This window comes from Aulonocara stuartgranti, assembly GCF_965226115.1.
Source record: "Aulonocara stuartgranti genome assembly, chromosome: 17".
Taxonomy (NCBI): Eukaryota; Metazoa; Chordata; class Actinopteri; order Cichliformes; family Cichlidae; genus Aulonocara; species Aulonocara stuartgranti.
This window is the reverse complement of record NC_138953.1, coordinates 17467082-17485629: the sequence shown is the minus strand read 5'-3', so window position 1 is coordinate 17485629 and position 18548 is coordinate 17467082. Positions and strand designations below refer to the sequence as shown.

The window sequence follows — 18548 nt, the reverse complement described above, 5'->3', positions numbered from 1 at the left end:
CTCATTTTGAAACTTATTTTTACTCTTGGAATTTGAACTGGATATTGGTGCAGCCCCTTAATTGGTCCTCTGAAACAAGCTGTTTTAGCTTCTCCCTGAAAGCACACTATCTTCTGATTGACTAACTTCACAGGCATGCAGAGGGGCAGCACCCAGAGGTTATGAGGTGTACTACAGTGAAACAATATATCCACGACAGATAATAAGAAAATAAAGAATAGGTACCCTTTAATTTAGAAAGTAGAAAGCGGCTTGTGGATTGTGATTAAATATGTTCTGGAGGTTCGTGTTCCCATTAGGATCAGCTCATCTACCACCTCCATCAGGTTATTGATTAAGCTCTAAACAATGAGAGCCATGCTCCACATATGAATCAAATCAAAACAAAATGACATAATCATGAATTAATTCTAAAAAAAAAAAGTTTTGTTTTTCAAAATAAGGGCAACCTCCACAAGGTTGTAGATAGCTAAGACTTTCCACATTTTAAGAACTGAAGAAACCTCTTGAATAAGAGGTGAAATGCCTTCAAGAAATTTAAAGAAGTCCACCTGCCACCTGCTTGCTTTCCAAGCTCCTTAGATTATCGTGACCTTAATGACAGAAAACCTAGACAGACAGAAGAACAATTTCATTTTGATCCAACATCCAACTTCCTCCAAATACCCTGACTTCCAGCTTCAGGAAAGTAAAGAGGTACAGTTGAGTATCACCTGCATACAGGAAAAAGCTCAGTTAGATGTACTGTTGATGTAAGTACAGAAAAGAGGAGGACCCAGGATCGAGCCATGAGGTGCACCACACAGTCAGTTTCCTTTCCACAAACAAACCTATGTTCTTCCTTTTTCTTTATCTAACTCCACAAATAGACCTCAGCACCTCCTCCCCCACCTCCCTTCCCATCTTTATGGACCTGCTCTGTCCAAATACCGTACCACAGCAGTCATTAAGCCAGAGTGCCGGCCTGGCATTTTAAAAGGCCAAACCAGAGTAGGCTGAGCTTTTATTTGCCTCCTTTCTATAGAGAGAGAGAGAGAGAGATTTATCTTCTACAGTCTAATGTGGAGGCGTGCTGTTAGAGGAGGTGAAGCTTCGTAGGCGGAGGTCGTTCACAGAGAGTTTTAACAGCAGTTGAAGGAAAATACAAAAGTTTTATATCAGGCACAGCAATTACAAAGATGGCTCTTTGATAAAACTGATAGTTTTATTTGATTCTGCATACATCATACAGAACATTTCCCTCATCTCTTTAATGGCTTTTTGAGAGAATTTGTGTGAAACACTGAATGATAACAGTTTTATCATTTTTAGATCATATATACTGTATTTACACAGTGTGTTTTTGTGTTCTTTAAATAGAATTCAATTGATGTTTTCAACCTGAGGGTTTGTTTTTTTTTTCAGCGATCCAAATGTCTGTAAAGTCTAGATTGAGGTTACACTGTATTCTTATTAAGCACAGCGCTAAAAAGACAGTAAAACCAGAGCCTGTGTCCTGCATGGAGGAGTTGGGATAATGGTTGTTCTCAGCTGAAAGGTTCAGAAATGTTTCCTTCCTGGATGTAGGTCAGCTCCTGCTACACTTTACATTTACTAACATTTAACCCACTTCGCTTTCTCTGTTTGTCGCTGAATATTTAACGTCGTCACGGTGTCAGGGTAGATTCCATCATGCCTCGGTGCAGCACACGTTCGTGACTGTTTGAAATGTGGGTCAGGTTCTGTGTGGATGGATAATCTGCTGCTCCGCAGTCACAGCAGGTCGCAGTGCTTTCATGAAGCTGCTGTAGGCAATCGTGTCACTGAGCTGCTGCTGATCCACAAACAGGAAACACAGGCTCTAACCGACCGATCCGACCTCAGCCGGAGCGCAGCCGCTCTTAGATAAGATACATGGAAACTGACGGCACAATAAATACACAGAACCAAAACACACGAATCCAAGAATTAGTTTGACACTTCTGTATGGTTTTATCATCAGGAAGAAAAAAAAAACTCCTTTAAGGTGGAATCAGCTGACATCTCCTGTTTCAGACCAGGAACCAATCAGTGACCAGTATCAAATAGTGGGTTGTAACTGAATGAAATGTGTGGTGCTGTGATCATGTGATTCAATCAGCAGCGTGACCTTTATGCACACGGATGGTGCTTGGCGGGGAGTCGACCTCCTGATGTCAGATTTAACGAAGGCAGACCAGCCTGCTCAGCTCAGGACAGGAGAGACAAGAACACAAATCATCTTTGCGCTCAGAAAGAAGAGAATAGAATAAAACAGGCCGAGATTACGGGAACTCCGATGCTCAGTCTGAGGCTCCTCTTCACCCAGTCAAACGTGTTTAATATTGGTCATTAATTGATCACCAGCCAATGGGAGCCCTCTCTGCATCCTCAGTGTTGTGTCTTCTCTTTCTCTTTGGCCTGATTCTTAGAGCTCTGGGGCCAAAGCATGATGGGAAATCATATTCATGGACACTGAGACTGCAGGGGGTAAAACTGACGGCTGGCTGTTGGCAAGTGTGAGAGGCTGTGCAGCTTTTGAGCTGTTTTCACTTTTGATTTCTTAACTTTCAGAAATAAATCATGTTCTGTTCCATGTTTCTTCCTGGACTCCACCAGAGCTGCTCTGCATTATTCACAGTTAATAATAATCCTTCTTTATCTAAACAAAGCTGTCTCTTTAATAACCCCTATCCGAGAGCCCACTTTCTTCTGATTGGCCTATTCTGGGAATCCTGTTGAGGGGCAGGATCCAGTGCGTTTGGGCCTCACCAGAGCTCAGCGGGTCAGAGTGAAAGGAGCTGCTTCATCTAAGCTGAAATAAACTTTAACCTCTTTGTTTGCTCACATTTTTCTTTTTCAGAGCATGACGGCGTTCCAGGCGACCGTAAACGACGAAGGTTTGATTGTGGCGACTTTGGATAGCTCAGACCTGCAGGAGAACGTCACGGCGTATGCGGTGCAGATCTCTGGAGAACCTCGAACCATCCTGATCCAGTTCGTAAACACCAGCGAGCCTCTGCTGTACAACGCCTCCTTCCACGGCCTCTGCTACACGGTGGGGCTGCTGCTCAGACGGGGACAGGCTTGGTCCCGCCCCATGAAGACAGTTGCCGTGCTCACGAGTAAGAACCTCTCCAATCACGGGGTTGGGGGTTCAAAATCACTGATTCTGATATTACAGGATCGCACCATGTTTAGCTGCTGGCCTTTACAGGAAATAAACCTGAGAGTCACTGCTTTCCATTTTTAATAACCTGGAACGTCATTTTGGACATTTCTGATGTTTTCTGATGTTTTTAAAACCAGTTAAACGATCAACTGAAATAATCAGCAGACTGTTTTTACCTTCAAATTCTCTTAGCTTGATCATCATCGGTGACTGCAGAAGTCAATGCTGTAAAAGTCTGATTTATCTGGATTATTCTGTAGATTTAAGCTTTAAAAGTGGTTGAGGTTTGTTTAATTGATTATGTGTAATACAGGAGCATACAGGGAGTGCAGAATTATTAGGCAAATGAGTATTTTGTCCACATCATCCTCTTCATGCATGTTGTCTTACTCCAAGCTGTATAGGCTCGAAAGCCTACTACCAATTAAGCATATTAGGTGATGTGCATCTCTGTAATGAGAAGGGGTGTGGTCTAATGACATCAACACCCTATATCAGGTGTGCATAATTATTAGGCAACGTCCTTTCCTTTGGCAAAATGGGTCAAAAGAAGGACTTGACAGGCTCAGAAAAGTCAAAAATAGTGAGATATCCTGCAGAGGGATGCAGCAGTCTCAAAATTGCAAAGCTTCTGAAGCGTGATCATCGAACAATCAAGCGTTTCATTCAAAATAGTCAACAGGGTCGCAAGAAGCGTGTGGAAAAACCAAGGCGCAAAATAACTGCCCATGAACTGAGAAAAGTCAAGCGTGCAGCTGCCAAGATGCCACTTGCCACCAGTTTGGCCATATTTCAGAGCTGCAACATCACTGGAGTGCCCAAAAGCACAAGGTGTGCAATACTCAGAGACATGGCCAAGGTAAGAAAGGCTGAAAGACGACCACCACTGAACAAGACACACAAGCTGAAACGTCAAGACTGGGCCAAGAAATATCTCAAGACTGATTTTTCTAAGGTTTTATGGACTGATGAAATGAGAGTGAGTCTTGATGGGCCAGATGGATGGGCCCGTGGCTGGATTGGTAAAGGGCAGAGAGCTCCAGTCCGACTCAGACGCCAGCAAGGTGGAGGTGGAGTACTGGTTTGGGCTGGTATCATCAAAGATGAGCTTGTGGGGCCTTTTCGGGTTGAGGATGGAGTCAAGCTCAACTCCCAGTCCTACTGCCAGTTTCTGGAAGACACCTTCTTCAAGCAGTGGTACAGGAAGAAGTCTGCATCCTTCAAGAAAAACATGATTTTCATGCAGGACAATGCTCCATCACACGCGTCCAAGTACTCCACAGCGTGGCTGGAAAGAAAGGGTATAAAAGAAGAAAAACTAATGACATGGCCTCCTTGTTCACCTGATCTGAACCCCATTGAGAACCTGTGGTCCATCATCAAATGTGAGATTTACAAGGAGGGAAAACAGTACACCTCTCTGAACAGTGTCTGGGAGGCTGTGGTTGCTGCTGCACGCAATGTTGATGGTGAACAGATCAAAACACTGACAGAATCCATGGATGGCAGGCTTTTGAGTGTCCTTGCAAAGAAAGGTGGCTATATTGGTCGCTGATTTGTTTTTGTTTTGTTTTTGAATGTCAGAAATGTATATTTGTGAATGTGGAGATGTTATATTGGTTTCACTGGTAAAAATAAATTGAAATGGGTATATATTTGTTTTTTGTTAAGTTGCCTAATAATTCTGCACAGTAATCGTCACCTGCACACACAGATATCCCCCTAAAATAGCTAAAACTAAAAACAAACTACAAACTACTTCCAAAAACATTCAGCTTTGATATTAATGAGTTTTTTGGGTTCATTGAGAACATGGTTGTTGTTCAATAATAAAATTATTCCTCAAAAATACAACTTGCCTAATAATTCTGCACTCCCTGTATATGAAGGAGAATTATCCTCAACATGAGGATAATTCTCCTTAAAAAAACCTGTTGTTGCAAGGATTAGGAAAATGTTATTATTTTTTAAATTTTGCATATTAGACATGTAGTTCAAATAAAGGGCTTACATCTCTGTTCTGTAGTTCTGTGATCGTGATGTTCGACTCAGTTTCATTTGTCTCCTCAGAGCCGCTTCCTGTCCGCAGCGCTCAGATATTGGACTATAAGGAGGCTCCAGAGACTGGCGTGGTGTTTGAAATCGATCCTCCGACCAGAAACGTCTTCAGCAGAGTCAACATCAGCTATGCTGAAGGACAGGAGCGCCGATCGATGCTCTATAAAGGTAGAACATTTCATTCTGTTTGTATGAGTGGGTGCTATTTAGTGTAATTTAGTGTTTTGTAAACCAATATGAGCCTTCTGCCTGAATGTGAGGACAGTTATTGTAGTTCACAGTCTCACTGGGAGGTGAAGGCACGTGAGTAGCGATAGAAGAATGTGTCTGTCTGAATAAATGCCCGGCCCCTTCCAAACTGAAGATTCTGATTGGGTAGAAATCCTCCGGGGAACTCTGGTGCGCCCTTCTCTAATGGAAAGCATTTCTGAAAGCACGTTATTCCACTTAAAGCGGCTTGAGACAACTGATGTTGTGATTTGGTGTTATATATAAATAAAACTAAATTGAGCTGAACCAAGTTATTTCAAGTTTACCTGCACACACCTCAGTGGAGGCAAATATAAAGGAAAGAGGACCCAGGATTGACCCCCGAGGAACTCCATTTCAATTCAATTCAATTTATTTATAAAGCACCGAATCACAACAACAGTCGCCTCAAGGCGCTTCATATTGTAAGGTAGACCCTACAATAATACACACAGAGAAAAACCTAGCAATCATATGACCCCCTATGAGCAAGCACTTTGGCGACAGTGGGAAGGAAAAACTCCATTTTAACAGGAAGAAACCTCTGACAGAACCAGGCTCAGGGAGCTGCGACCGGTTGGGGGAGTGAGAAGGAAGACAGTGTAAAAGACATGCTGTGGAAGAGAGCCAGAGATTAATAACAAGTATGATTCAGTGCTGAGGGGTCTATTAACACATAGTGAGTGAGAAAGACCAGACCTGATTTCAGCTGCTCCAGACTCATAGTCGCTCAGTGCTTTGGTGTTCATGTCCTGACTGCTGACAGATGTTAACACAGCTCCAGGAATAAAGAGAGTGTTTTTGTGCTAACAGTTTGTTTCTGCTTGTTGTTTGTAGATTTCTACAGGGGGAAGACAGTGTTTAAGCACTGGTTACCGGGGATGTGTTACCGAAACATCACCTTCCAGCTGATCTCAGAGGCCACCGTGTACCAAACTGCACTGGTGACCCACAGTGACATCACTCACACACCGCTGCATCATCGGACAGGTGAGGCCCCTCCCACTGTGAGAGTCCAGTGCTTGCTCTGTACTGAGTAGATTAGATTGGCTCTGAGGCAGACCTTCCTGCATGAAGCTCTAAGTTCTACTTTCAGGAATCGTTGCCTTAGTAAATACAGTGATCAGGTCTGGAGAACATGGCGGCCCGGTTCAGAGGCCTCCAGCGAGGACCTGCTGCCTCATTTTTTTAAACAGTGATGTATGATGAGACGGGAGGAGCTTCGTCTGGCGAGCTGACTAGCCATTTCCTGCTCAGAATAATTCACTCCCCTCTCTCCCCCCAGTGCCCCACCCTCCCCTCAACATCTCCTATAAGATCATCCATTTGAGCCAGAGGGCAGCTCCAGGTCAGCTCCCCGACATGCTCCCACATGATAGTGGGCAGCGATCCCCCCGCCAGGCCCGGGACGTCCCACTGATGGAGGAGCGGGAGGAGGAGGAGACCCAGGCTGAGGAGAATACCTCAGATGAGGTAATAGGAGTCACTTACGCCCCCTTCAACTCCACAAAAGTGTTGACGGTGAGCGCCCCCATTGATGTGAACAACAGCCGCACGGAGGAGGCAGAGCCTTCGAGCTACTGGCTGGATCCGACGGAGCCATCTCCTGCCGACAAGGATGAGGAGTTCGTTAATGGCGTGCTGCCCGAGTACGAAGACTCCAACGAGCCGGGCTCGGCCATGGCACTCCCTGCCGAGCCTTCTGTCCTGCCCACCAGGCTTCCGCCAATCCTTTTGGAACTGCGCTGGCTGCCACCGCGCCCACCCACCAGCTACGACGGTTTCAACGTCTACATCTACAGAGATGGTAAGCAGGAAGCAGCTGAATAAAGAACATCTCAGATGTTCCCGTGTTGGCATCTGAACCTCTCGCTCTGCTCCTCAGGTAACTCGACAGAAACAGCGACGGTGGATGAAAGCACTCACGAGTTCTTTACAGAGTTAACGGAGCCGGGAATATACCGTGTGCAAGTGACCACACTGAGCTCGTCTGGAGACTGCGAGTCCCGAGAGAGCAGTGGCGACACTGCCTTCACCTTCTACCTCAGTAAGTGTACAGGAAGTGATTATGGCGCATGCAGCAGCGTGTGGCAATAAAGGATGGATTCAATCAAATGCATCTTTGTTCTAGTGTTGTCATTGTTAACGTAATCCACTTCCTGTTGACCTGCTCCTTCGCTGGTTTATTAATGGTTACAGGTCCCAGCGGCGAGCTGCTGGAGGACCTGCGAGAGCGTCCTCAAGCCGTTAGCGTCAGGCTGCTGGACTCGAGCACCGCTGCCATCTCCTGGGCGCCATCGTCGCAGAACCACAATGGGAGCCTGGTGTCAGTGGTTTCCACCACCTGCCTGAAGCCCAGCCTGAGCCAGAGGATGGAGAACACCTACTGCAGCGAGGTATGGCACGGCACTCATCACTGGCCGCGCACCGCAGATTGAAGCTCACACAGGGGGGGGGGTCTTTTGAATAAATAATAAAAAAAAATTTTTAATACATATATATGTGTTTAACTATATAATCACAGGAAAACTCGACGAGTGACATCATCACCAACCTGACGCCGGGTGCTCAATACCGGGTGGTCGTCTATCACACCAATGGACCCCTGATCAGCCCGCCGTCGGAGCCCGTCATCATCGATATCGGTGAGCGTCACTTTATCACTTTATGCGTCTTTTTCAGTCCCACTTCCTGTTCACTGCTCCTGTTCTTCCTGTTCCACTCTTAAATCCCGCCTGTGTCGGTGTGCTGTGTCAGAGCCCACCGGCGTGCGCGAGCTCACCGTTTACCCCCTGAGTCCAACGGCGGTGATCCTCAGCTGGCAGCGTCCATACCACGTTGCCTTCAGGAAATACGTGTTGCAGACCTTCTTCTTCAACCCCGTCACGCTTGCCTCTGAGTGGACCACCTACTACGAGATCGCCGCCACCGCCTCCGTCATCGCCTCAGTGGTAACCAGTCTGTCTCCGTCACAGGAAACATTTCATGGCACCATGCCACGTCCACCTCACCGTATTTGTCTCTATTTCCTCTCAGAGGGTGACTGACTTGCTGCCTGCCTGGTATTATAATTTCCGTGTTTCCATGGTGACGTGGGGTGACCCACCGCTCAGCTGCTGCGAAAGCTCCACCGTGAGCTTCGTCACAGGTAATGCCTCACCGCTGCAAGGACGCTGCGAGGGAGGCTGGGCCAGGATCCAGCAAACACACTTAGACTTAAAAATAGAATAAATAGACTTTTAAATTTGTTTTTACTGATTTATTTAGTTTTTATATAAAGAGACATTTAGACACATAATTTCAAGCCATTTTTTCTTCATGAATATTTTTTATTCTTCTGTATTCATCCATCAGCTCTAAAAATAAATAAAAAATAAATTAAGAAATAAAAACATGCAAAATTAAAACACATTTTAGTGTTCAACATTTTAAATTTTTTTTAAAATTTTGTTTAAATATTACTCAATTTGGTCACTCCCTGAAATAATACAATAAATATACAATTTAAAATTTATGCATAAAAATAGAAATAAATAAAATAAATGCATATTTTTAATGATCTAATTCATTTTGTTTTTATTTTATATCTTTTTCTGGGTTTACTGATAATGCAGCTCACAGATGAAGAACAAAACGCATAAATTTTTATTGTTTCTTACGTTTTTTTTTTTTAAATTTTGGCTTTTATTTGCTGATATTTCTTGTGAAGATCCAGACGGCACATCTTTAATGTGTCTGCAAACGTATGATGCAGGTCTCCTTCCTCTTCCTCCTCTCAGCTCCCGAGGCGCCTCACATCTCCTCTGTGGATTACTCTCATGGCGTTCTGTACGTCCGCTGGACATACGGCGAGCTCTTCATTGACCTGTCGCACTCAAGGATGCTGCACTGGCAAGTGGTCGCTGTCGGGAAGAAGGGACCGGAGAAGACGTACTCCGTTGACGTGAGTCCAGACACATCTGTCTAGGTGTTCACGACACTCTGAGACACGTTCTCGCTGTTTTAGGTGTATTTGTGCGTTTGTATGGTGATGAGTGTGTCTCCAGCAGCAGCTCATTATTTCAGGGTCGAGCGGAGCTGTTATTGACTCTCTCCTTCGGGTTGGTTCGATGGTCTGATTAGCAGCAGGAGAATGACCTGCAGACGTCGCTGCTCTACGAGTCCAATTACCACCGTAGCCTGAGCTCGCTTCTGTGATCAAGTGTCTGAGGGTCCCAAGCCATGTTGGAGGTTTAATTGAGAGTGTATACAAATGGCGTGTAGATGTCAACTATATTCAGGATGTTAAGCAGTCTTCATTTCTACTAGATTGCTACTAATAGTTCTGATAAATGTGTAAACAATTAAACCAGCTTACAAAAACACAACAAACAAGAGAAATGTAACTTTATTTTGAAGAATTTATGTGAAATAGAAATCTCAGTAATGAGCATTGACCTCGGGGACTGAAACCAAAAATTACACTTCCTTTTCCAAATGTGGTCAAATGTGTATATAAAAGATGAGCATAGCCACCATGACATCATTCATTAGTTTTGTTAGCATTCTGGGCGCCAGCTCGTTGTTTTCTTGTTTCTTAAAATGTTTGTTTTGTTTGGATAAGAGGGTGGAATGCTAAGTTATCATCTAATGCTAGCTAACTTGGTTAGCATTGTTTAGCAAAGTTTGTCTCTATAATAACCTCACAGCAGCTTTATTATTGGTCAGATAATGTCATTAAAAATGCTCCAAAAGACTCCAACAACACAAACACAGTCCAGAGGTCCAGTTTGCTAAATGTAAGCCTAACTGACAGCTGGCAGCTACAGCCACCTGTCAGTCAAAGAGGCCACACCCCTAATGATGTAACCTGAGAGTTTCTGCGGACTCCATCACTGCTGGGGCCTCTGCTGGAGGTTAGAGGACATGGCTTTGCAAAGCAATGGCTAATGTCACATTGGTGATGTCCATCTTTTATATACAGTCTGTTCGGTCTTTGAGGTTGAATGTAATTTAAAATTATAATTAGATATAAGAGTACAAAGACTGAGTCAGCAGGTCTGCAGAAGTTTAATGAAGCTTCCACACTCAGAGCTGATCATTTATATTTAATCGTTAGTTCGTGGTGGAAGCAGACGGTCACAGTGACTAAACGGAGACACAGACAGCTGTGAGGATTTACTGCAGGGATATTTTTAGTTTTATTCAGGGCAGATTAAAAAGATATTTTAGGAAAATACCTGCACTGTTAATCTTTCAGCAGCTCCGCGTGGGACAGAGGCAGAGCAGAATATGACCCTATCAGATGGAGGAAGGGGGCACTCAGGACTGACTGTGTGCACGCTGTTCAAGTGTTATTTACATGTTGTTTACGTGTTGTTTACATGTGGTGCTGTGTCAGGTGACTCGGAATGTGATGCGGGCAAGCCTCCCTCTGCCTCCTGGAGACATCTACAACCTGACGGTGACGGCATGCACAGAGCGCAGCAGGAACACGTCCACGCCAAACATCATCAAACTGGGTCAGCGAGTATTCACTGCAATTAACAAAGATATAATAACTCTAAGAAAAACAAAGAATACAAAGGTATTCACTGCTAACAGACTAACTCCCCCAAAGTTCCCAGAGTGCTTTTTCAAAAGAATCATCCCAGTTTTCTTGAGAAAGCATAAATGATTTATATTAGTACACTATAACTGAACAATATTTTCACCCCACTGAAAGGCCGACCTTTAACTCTGTAATTCTCAGAGCTGTAAAATTGAGTTAAAGGGAGGGTTAGCTTCTGGATTACACTCAGTATTAAACTCCAGTAAAAGTTTGAGCTGTTGCTGAGAAAGCATCACGCATTAAACCAAAGAAATCACTTTAGACCTGAGAAAAAGAATCAGTTATGCTCATAAAGCAGGAGGTGGATTTAGAAAATTATCAAGTTATAATGTTGAGTAATGAGGCTGCAGACTGAGAACAATTCCACTTCTGCAGAAGAGACACCTTCGTGTCAGACTGAAGTATGTTGAGGACGATCTGGGGGCAGATCTGGAGGAACCTGAGAGGTTCTCCAAAGCAGAACGGGCTGGGATCATTTAGGAGATGAGTGTGAGACACTGAGCAGGCTTTTTTTTTTTTTTTGGAATACTTTAGTTCCTGTGTGCAAATTACAACAATGTAAGCATCCAAAATAAAACCAGGATGTTTGGAAGAGCTGTGCAGCACTTCTTTTTCATGGGGGTAAAAATTCTGTCCTTGTGATAGGATGACGTATAAAACGTGTTTGCTGTTTCTGTCAGTTTGTAGAGAGATAATTGAGAAAATGAAACACTGGGCTGCAGGAGTTTTAAAACGTGAAGGATGTAAGTGGGAAAGACGTCTCGGTGCTGATCGCCGCGCGGCAGCCTCTCTGCTTGTTAATCTGTGCTGTGGGTCTGAGGTCAGACTCACAGAGTGAACATGAAACTTCATTTTCTCCACTTCCCCTTCTGAGCGTATCAGACTATTTCAGTCCTCCTCAGAGGAAGTGCGGGGTCTTTAGCAAGCTTCGGCTCGGCTCGGCCCTGCAGTTCACCACTGCAGTTCGTCCTGTACTGTAAGCTCTCGTGAAGGGTTTTCACTGCTGTTTCCTGCAGAGCCGGCTCCTCCCAGATCGCTGTATGCCGTCAACGCCACTCACTCGTCCGTGACTCTGCTGTGGACCGAGGAGGGAGTGGTCGACTATTACCAGGTCCTCTGCAGACCCAGCAAAGCCAGCAAGGAGCAGCTCAAGGTAAAAGTGCTTCAGCCATGCTCTATATCAGCTTTCATTGCCTCAGCTGCAGGTCTGAGACGATTAGGAAAGGATTACAAAAGAGCGAGATTACAAGTTAGTTTCAGCTCTGCAAGTGTTTTCTGTTTTAACTCATACAAATTCATTCATTTCAAAGATTTTTCTATGTTGTTCAGACATTAAGTCAACCAAACTTTTGTTAATTGTGAAAATAAAAATGTGATGCGCAGATAAATCAATAATAAAGGAACTACTTTTGTGTTTTGCTGATCTGAAAGTTTCTGAGATAATCCCGCAGAAATGTGGAAGTTGTTAAACATGAGATGAGATGACATGCTGATGAGAAATAAACCAGACAGATCGAGTGAGGACCGAGGATCGATCCCTGGGGAACTCCAAGCCTCATTGTAGCTGCTACAACTAAAAAGTTCGATTTTTGCAAATCAGATTTTAATTGCTGTAGAAACAAAGAGGAGGAATGACAGAAGTCGCAGACGTTTTCTTCGAGCATCAGCGTGAATAAATTCATTGAGGCTCTCTCAGGCTGGTGAATTTGTTTCATATTGGCCACATGGGATCTGTATTAACAGTTTTCTGATCATGTGACCCAAAGAATAATAAAATGCAGTAATCAATAATCCCAAACTGAAGCTCCCTGAACACAGTAATGAACCCGGACACAGACACAGGGGACCAGGTTTGCAGAGATAACGAGCTGCTGATGCTGAACACGTGTTTTTACCTGCAGGCTTGAAATTTAGTTTGTTCCCAAGCTAACGAGCTGGATGCCGGCTTTAATTAAAGAACTGAAAGTGTGATCAAAGCTGAAAGCAGAATAGAGTGAGTTCACATCTAAGGGAGATGGTTGATTGTTTCCTTCTTTTATTTTAGCTGTTTAAAACTTGAGAGTAGACTGACTCAAAACAAACTCACACAAAGCCTGAAGTCTGCAGTAAAACATGATGACATGTCATGAAATGCCTGGGTCTTGTGGTCGGGGTGTCCTGCAGCGAGTTGAAAAGCTTTCATGGTGTCTCGAAATGAATCAGATTATATATAAAAGGATGAGTCAGCGTCAAATTATAGGAGGTCCAAAACTCGAGCTCTTCAGCACCATAAACCAGTTGAAACTTTTCACTTTCAGTCTGAGACCAAACTCAGATCTGTGAGGACTCTGATGTGATTGGTTGCATTTGACCCACACCAGCTGAGGTGGAGAGAGCACGATCGGCCTGATATTGTTGGGACAGTAAAACAAGATTATTTTTATACAGCTGGCGTATATCCCTTTAAGCAGTTAAATAATGACAAATGGCAAACAATTGGGAAATCTGTTGTTTCGCATCTGAAAGGAAAAAAATCAGCTGATTTCTGATCAGATTTTTTGAGCGTCTGTCAGTCTTAAAATCTATAGGAGAAGAGTTTAGAAAACATGGTTTTCTTCCCGTATCGAGCTTTCATCCCTGACTGTGTTTTGTTGTTTTTTAACGTCCTTTCAGTGTAATGGCTGGTTTACCGTCTGCAGGCGGAAGTTTTTTTTATCATGAAAGCAAAATGATGTCCCAAAGAGCCGCTCAGCACCTGTGTTTGCTGGTGCGAGTTGGTGTTTATGTGGATCAGTTGCAGCTAATCTCATTAGAAAGCTTAAAAGTGAAATAAATCTTTTATTTTGGAAATAAATCCTACTTTACTTTTAAAAAGAGAGAAAAAATTTTTCTGCCTGTGATGCATTTGGATGATTTGACCACAACCTCTCGGGTCATCTGCACGTTAGAACCCAAAGCCTCTGACAGCAGGAAACTTACAGCTGTTTCCAGCTGTGCTCCAAAACAGCTGCTTTTGGAGTCATCAGACAGGTTTTTTCTGCAGATGATAAAGAACATGGTGAAGGAGGCGTGTTTTCGTTGTGGATGGCTGTGGATCACATATATGTGCTGCGTGGTATCTGTGGGATGCTGTGAGTTTGTACAGCAGCTGACTCGCTAAGAGAACATTTTTGATATGAGTCCAGCTTTCAGGTAAAATAAAGGCGAATGACTGCAGGGAGGTTAGCAGGAACTGGTGTTGGAGGTCTGGACCTTGAGAACAGAAACTTGGTCACATCCATGGTTCCATATGAAGAGGTAGGCGATAAAAGCAGACTAACAAAAAGGATTTAGATAGGCCTAGTGCTGCCAAGGGTAATTTGGCAACACGTGTGCAGAGATGCAGGTCAATAAGATGTCTGATCGTAGAATGGCAAGGAAAGCTTCAGGCTGTTGTTAATGATTCAAACTTGAGTGCACTGCTCGGTGGTTTCTGTCCAGTGAGAAGTCTCTCGTTTGACCAAATTTAAAATTAGAGTTGCAGAAACAGGAAGTGCCACGTAACCATGGAAATATTTGGGAAAATTAAGACAGTACAATTTTCTTTAGCTTCTTCTTTTTAAACGTCTTGACAGATTTAGCAGTGAAGCACATACTGGAACCAGGGTTATAGTAGTAACAACAACAAAACACCAAAGAGTTTTGGAAAATGTGAAATATGTGGTCATAAACAAAAATACAGTTTTAGTGATTCAGTCTTACTGCTCAGCACCAGGCTGGGGTCAGCAGCCGCTCAGCCCTTTGTCTTTATCTGGACTACAAATCTGACCTCTTCTTCCTCTTCCTCAGGCCCTTGAGCCGCAGACCTCCACCTCCCACGTGGTCACCATTTCTGGTTTGATACCATCGTCCAGCTACAACTGCACCGTTACCAGCTTCAGCTACAGCACGCCCAGCAAACCCACACACATCAGCGTCAGCACCGTTGGTAGGTGGCACCATTTACCTGCACTGTAGGAGGGCAGTGACTGTCTTTATTTGAGCCCTGAAACATCTTAAAAGTGAAAACTGAACTAAGTGCAGCTCTTTAATTTGAAGATTTAAAATGTTTTTAGTCACTCCTGCAGGCAGTAAAGTGAACTGCAGCCACTGAGGGTGAGTGTGACATGAAGAAGATTTGTGCTGTGGAGCTGAGCTCAGTGAACTCTTTCCAGCTGCTTGCAGCGACTCAGTGAAACGTTTTGGTGCCGTTAGTCACAGAGGAGCAGCAAGCTCATTGGTTAGCACCTTGTCATAACAGGTGTTAACCAGTGAGTAAGGATTGTGAGATCCACCCCTCTTTCAACACAACAAGAAGCTCACAATTTCTATGTCGATCTTTTATAGTATATCTTTGTAGCAAAGTACAGTTGGAGGCCACCCGCTTGATAAAAGAACTTTAATGTGAAAGTACCATACAGGAAGGGTTCTGTGTTGAGAAAACTGATGAAATCGGAGAGGACTGTGCTGAGAGGTAACAACGTCTGTCTGTGCGTCTGTCTGTATATCTGCAGCCAAAGAGATGAATCCAAGCGTTGCTGCCATCTCGGCTCTGGCTGTCCTCAGCATCCTGCTCATCAGCCTGCTCGTTCTGTTCCTGCTTGTGCTGCGCAAGAAACACCTGCAGATGACCAGGTAACTCAAAGTCAGCACAGCAGCAGTGCCCTCTGCTGTCACGCAGTCATCTGTTGTTCATTTGGCCTTAACAGCTTCACTCTGTGTGACAGTTACAGTGTTTGAGATACAGTGTATGAGTCTATTGTGCATGAGTTGTAGTGTATGAGGTTAGTTTCTGTGTGCATTTCTGCAGCAGATCCTGCAAAAAAAACAAAACAAGCATGCGTCCTGAATGTCTTGTTTTTGAAATGCCCATTGAGATCAGTTTATGGACTTTATTCTAGTTTTAAGAAAAGTAAAGTCCTTCATTTAGAATAGAAATGATGGAATTTGGATCACAGTTATTGGAGTTTATGAGCATGAATAATCTTGGAGCTTCAGAGTGATTCACAGCTGAATTTCTGAGGAAATAACTGAGAGGGTGTCTGCATGCTGTACACTAATCTGTAAAGCGGTCAAGCTGTGGTCTGCTGTGGTCAGCCGTTAATGCCCAGCTAACTGGCATTCATAATTCACAACACCTTTTTTTCTTAGAGTCATGACACGCACGAGTTAGGACGCAAACTACTTCCTCTTGTCAGGAGGCTGAGCGGCATGGGCGGTGTTTACGAGGCACTTTATAGACCTACACGTTATTGAGGAAGCAATATTTACACAGTATTACACTGTGTGTACTGTAATATGTGTGTTTTACAGATTTATAGAATAATGGTATTCTCTTTTGTACTAAAATAAAATACTGATTTTTTTGAATGTATCTTAATGCTACATCTCAAATATAATGTGGAAAATAAAAAATACTTGTATGACAAAAATAAAAGATTTACTTTTTTAACATAAAAATTATGAAAAAAAATCAATTTAATACAAAAGTTAGAATGAATACATTTTAAATCAGTTTCTACTTTGCACATTCAATTCAGGAGTTTTTGTATCATATTTATGCAGGATATAAATGCTGTGACATTAAAATGGTGCATTTAAAAATGTTGACGTTAATTTAAAATTAAATCATATAATTTTTACTCAACAGTTTTCGTTACACTTACGTTATAATTCAGGTTTTTTAATGTAGGTCAGACTACAGACGCACTAGAACCTTTTTAACATTGAGTAGTGTTTTTTAAATGTGTCAAAATAATTGAATGCAAAAGTTAACATTATAAAATTATAAATTAATAGTTCTACATTTAATTTTATGTGGCCAAAGTCGTTAAAAAATGTAATGTAAAGCATTAATAAACATCAGTAAGCAGAATTATTTCAAATTTTTCACATGAGCCAATCAGAATGCGGCATGCAGACTTTTACTAGTGACTCACATGCAGAGGTTAAAATGTTTAAACTGTGTTACAAAGTTATGATTACCTTATGATCGTAACTTTACCCTGCATCATCTCTCCAGTTATTCTATCTTTTTCATTTTTATTTTTCACCTTTTTGAATTTTTATTTTTTAAAATGTTTCTAAAATGTTTGAGCAAAGAAAGTCGTTATTTTCCGATGGCTTGATAAATTCTTTACTTCACTGTAAATTTTCTTTTCATACTCACTTCACAGCTTCCTCCATTTCCTTATAAGTCATCTATAATTTCTGAGTTCCTCAAACTGAGCTGTTCTCACCACATGTGCTTTTTAATTTCTGTTTCAGAGAGTGTGGCGCGGAGACCTTTGTCAACTTCGCCTCGTTTGAGAGAGACGGAAAGCTTCCATATAACTGGTACGAGCTTCGTCATGTGTTTGTTCATCTTCAGATCACAAATTAAGCGTTCACGCACGGGTGGATGTTGTTTTAGCTTGGATTTTGAGTAATCACACAACCTCGGTTTGGATGTGCAAACACCCACGAAAGACCCAATCAGAGGCAGATTAGCAGCCCGGAAGGGGGATTGAAGAGGCAGATTAGGGATTTGAACATATAGGCACAGATTATAGCTCATCTGTGGTGCTTTATACAGCTTGAGGTGACGATGACCATGATGATGATGATGACGACGACAAAGAGCTCAGCACCCTTGCCTGCTTTGTTTGGACCAGCTGAAATGGGGTGTTTGATGATGATGAAAGCTTTGAATTTCCCCTAATCTCAGATTAAAAGGACAAAATGTTGCTTTTTGAGTCAGTCGTGTTAATTTGTTCAAAACAAGAAAAGATAATTCAATTTTATTTCTCCTTTAAAATCAAGCAGAAGAGGCAAAAAGTGCCTGTTTTTAAACTGTGAAGTGGCTGATGGATCAGATTCAGTCTCACATGTTATTTCTGACAAACATTTGGAGATTTGTGATTAATATAACAGCTGAAAGACGGTCAGTTAAGGCAGAACCTTGGCTTCCATCTGCTGTTGTATTTGACCTTCCATCACTAAATGCACATTTCCATCAGAGTGTCTTCTTCTTCTTGATGTGATGGTGCAGTTTGCTTTTAATGTGCATGTGGACAGACTCACTGTGTGATGTCACAGCAGTGTGGATGTGATGAAAACGCGATGCCCCCACTGATGCTCCAAAAGGAAATTCTTTCAAGAGCATTTATCTGAATATATCAAGTTTTAAAGAACTAAATGATCCCTTTTTATGTTATATAACAATGGAACCACTTAAAGAAAAACAAAAACCACAAACAGCATAAAAAATAGAGCAAAACAATATAAATATGATGTACAGTTAGGTTATTTATAGTTGTAAAATATGAAAGGTATAAGCAAGAAACACATCATGATGAACAATTCTCCATATGTTTTGTACAATGTTATGTTTAATTCTGATTGAACTCTTTATGCCTTGAAAGCCTAATAGGAGTTCTTATATGAACTGAGCAGTTTCTGTCATATGTCAGGCTGCTTATTGCGCATCAGAATTTAGCAAAGGTG

General features: G+C 42.7%; 1 protein-coding gene across 4 annotated transcripts in view; it reads left to right on the top strand.

The window, feature by feature from the left end:
- The window catches only part of ptpro (protein tyrosine phosphatase receptor type O), a 47940-nt gene that overhangs the window by 12486 nt on the left and 16906 nt on the right, over positions 1-18548 (top strand). For all 4 annotated transcript variants that reach the window (XM_082510433.1, XM_082510435.1, XM_082510434.1 and 1 more), the window contains exons 3-17: positions 2861-3122; positions 5240-5395; positions 6314-6466; positions 6762-7283; positions 7362-7523; positions 7676-7872; positions 8001-8121; positions 8234-8427; positions 8513-8624; positions 9256-9419; positions 10857-10977; positions 12083-12219; positions 14874-15012; positions 15578-15698; positions 17331-17399. In XM_082510433.1, coding sequence (XP_082366559.1) covers positions 2861-3122; positions 5240-5395; positions 6314-6466; positions 6762-7283; positions 7362-7523; positions 7676-7872; positions 8001-8121; positions 8234-8427; positions 8513-8624; positions 9256-9419; positions 10857-10977; positions 12083-12219; positions 14874-15012; positions 15578-15698; positions 17331-17399 — 2630 coding nt within the window. The remainder of the gene's footprint in view (positions 1-2860; positions 3123-5239; positions 5396-6313; positions 6467-6761; positions 7284-7361; positions 7524-7675; positions 7873-8000; positions 8122-8233; positions 8428-8512; positions 8625-9255; positions 9420-10856; positions 10978-12082; positions 12220-14873; positions 15013-15577; positions 15699-17330; positions 17400-18548) is intronic.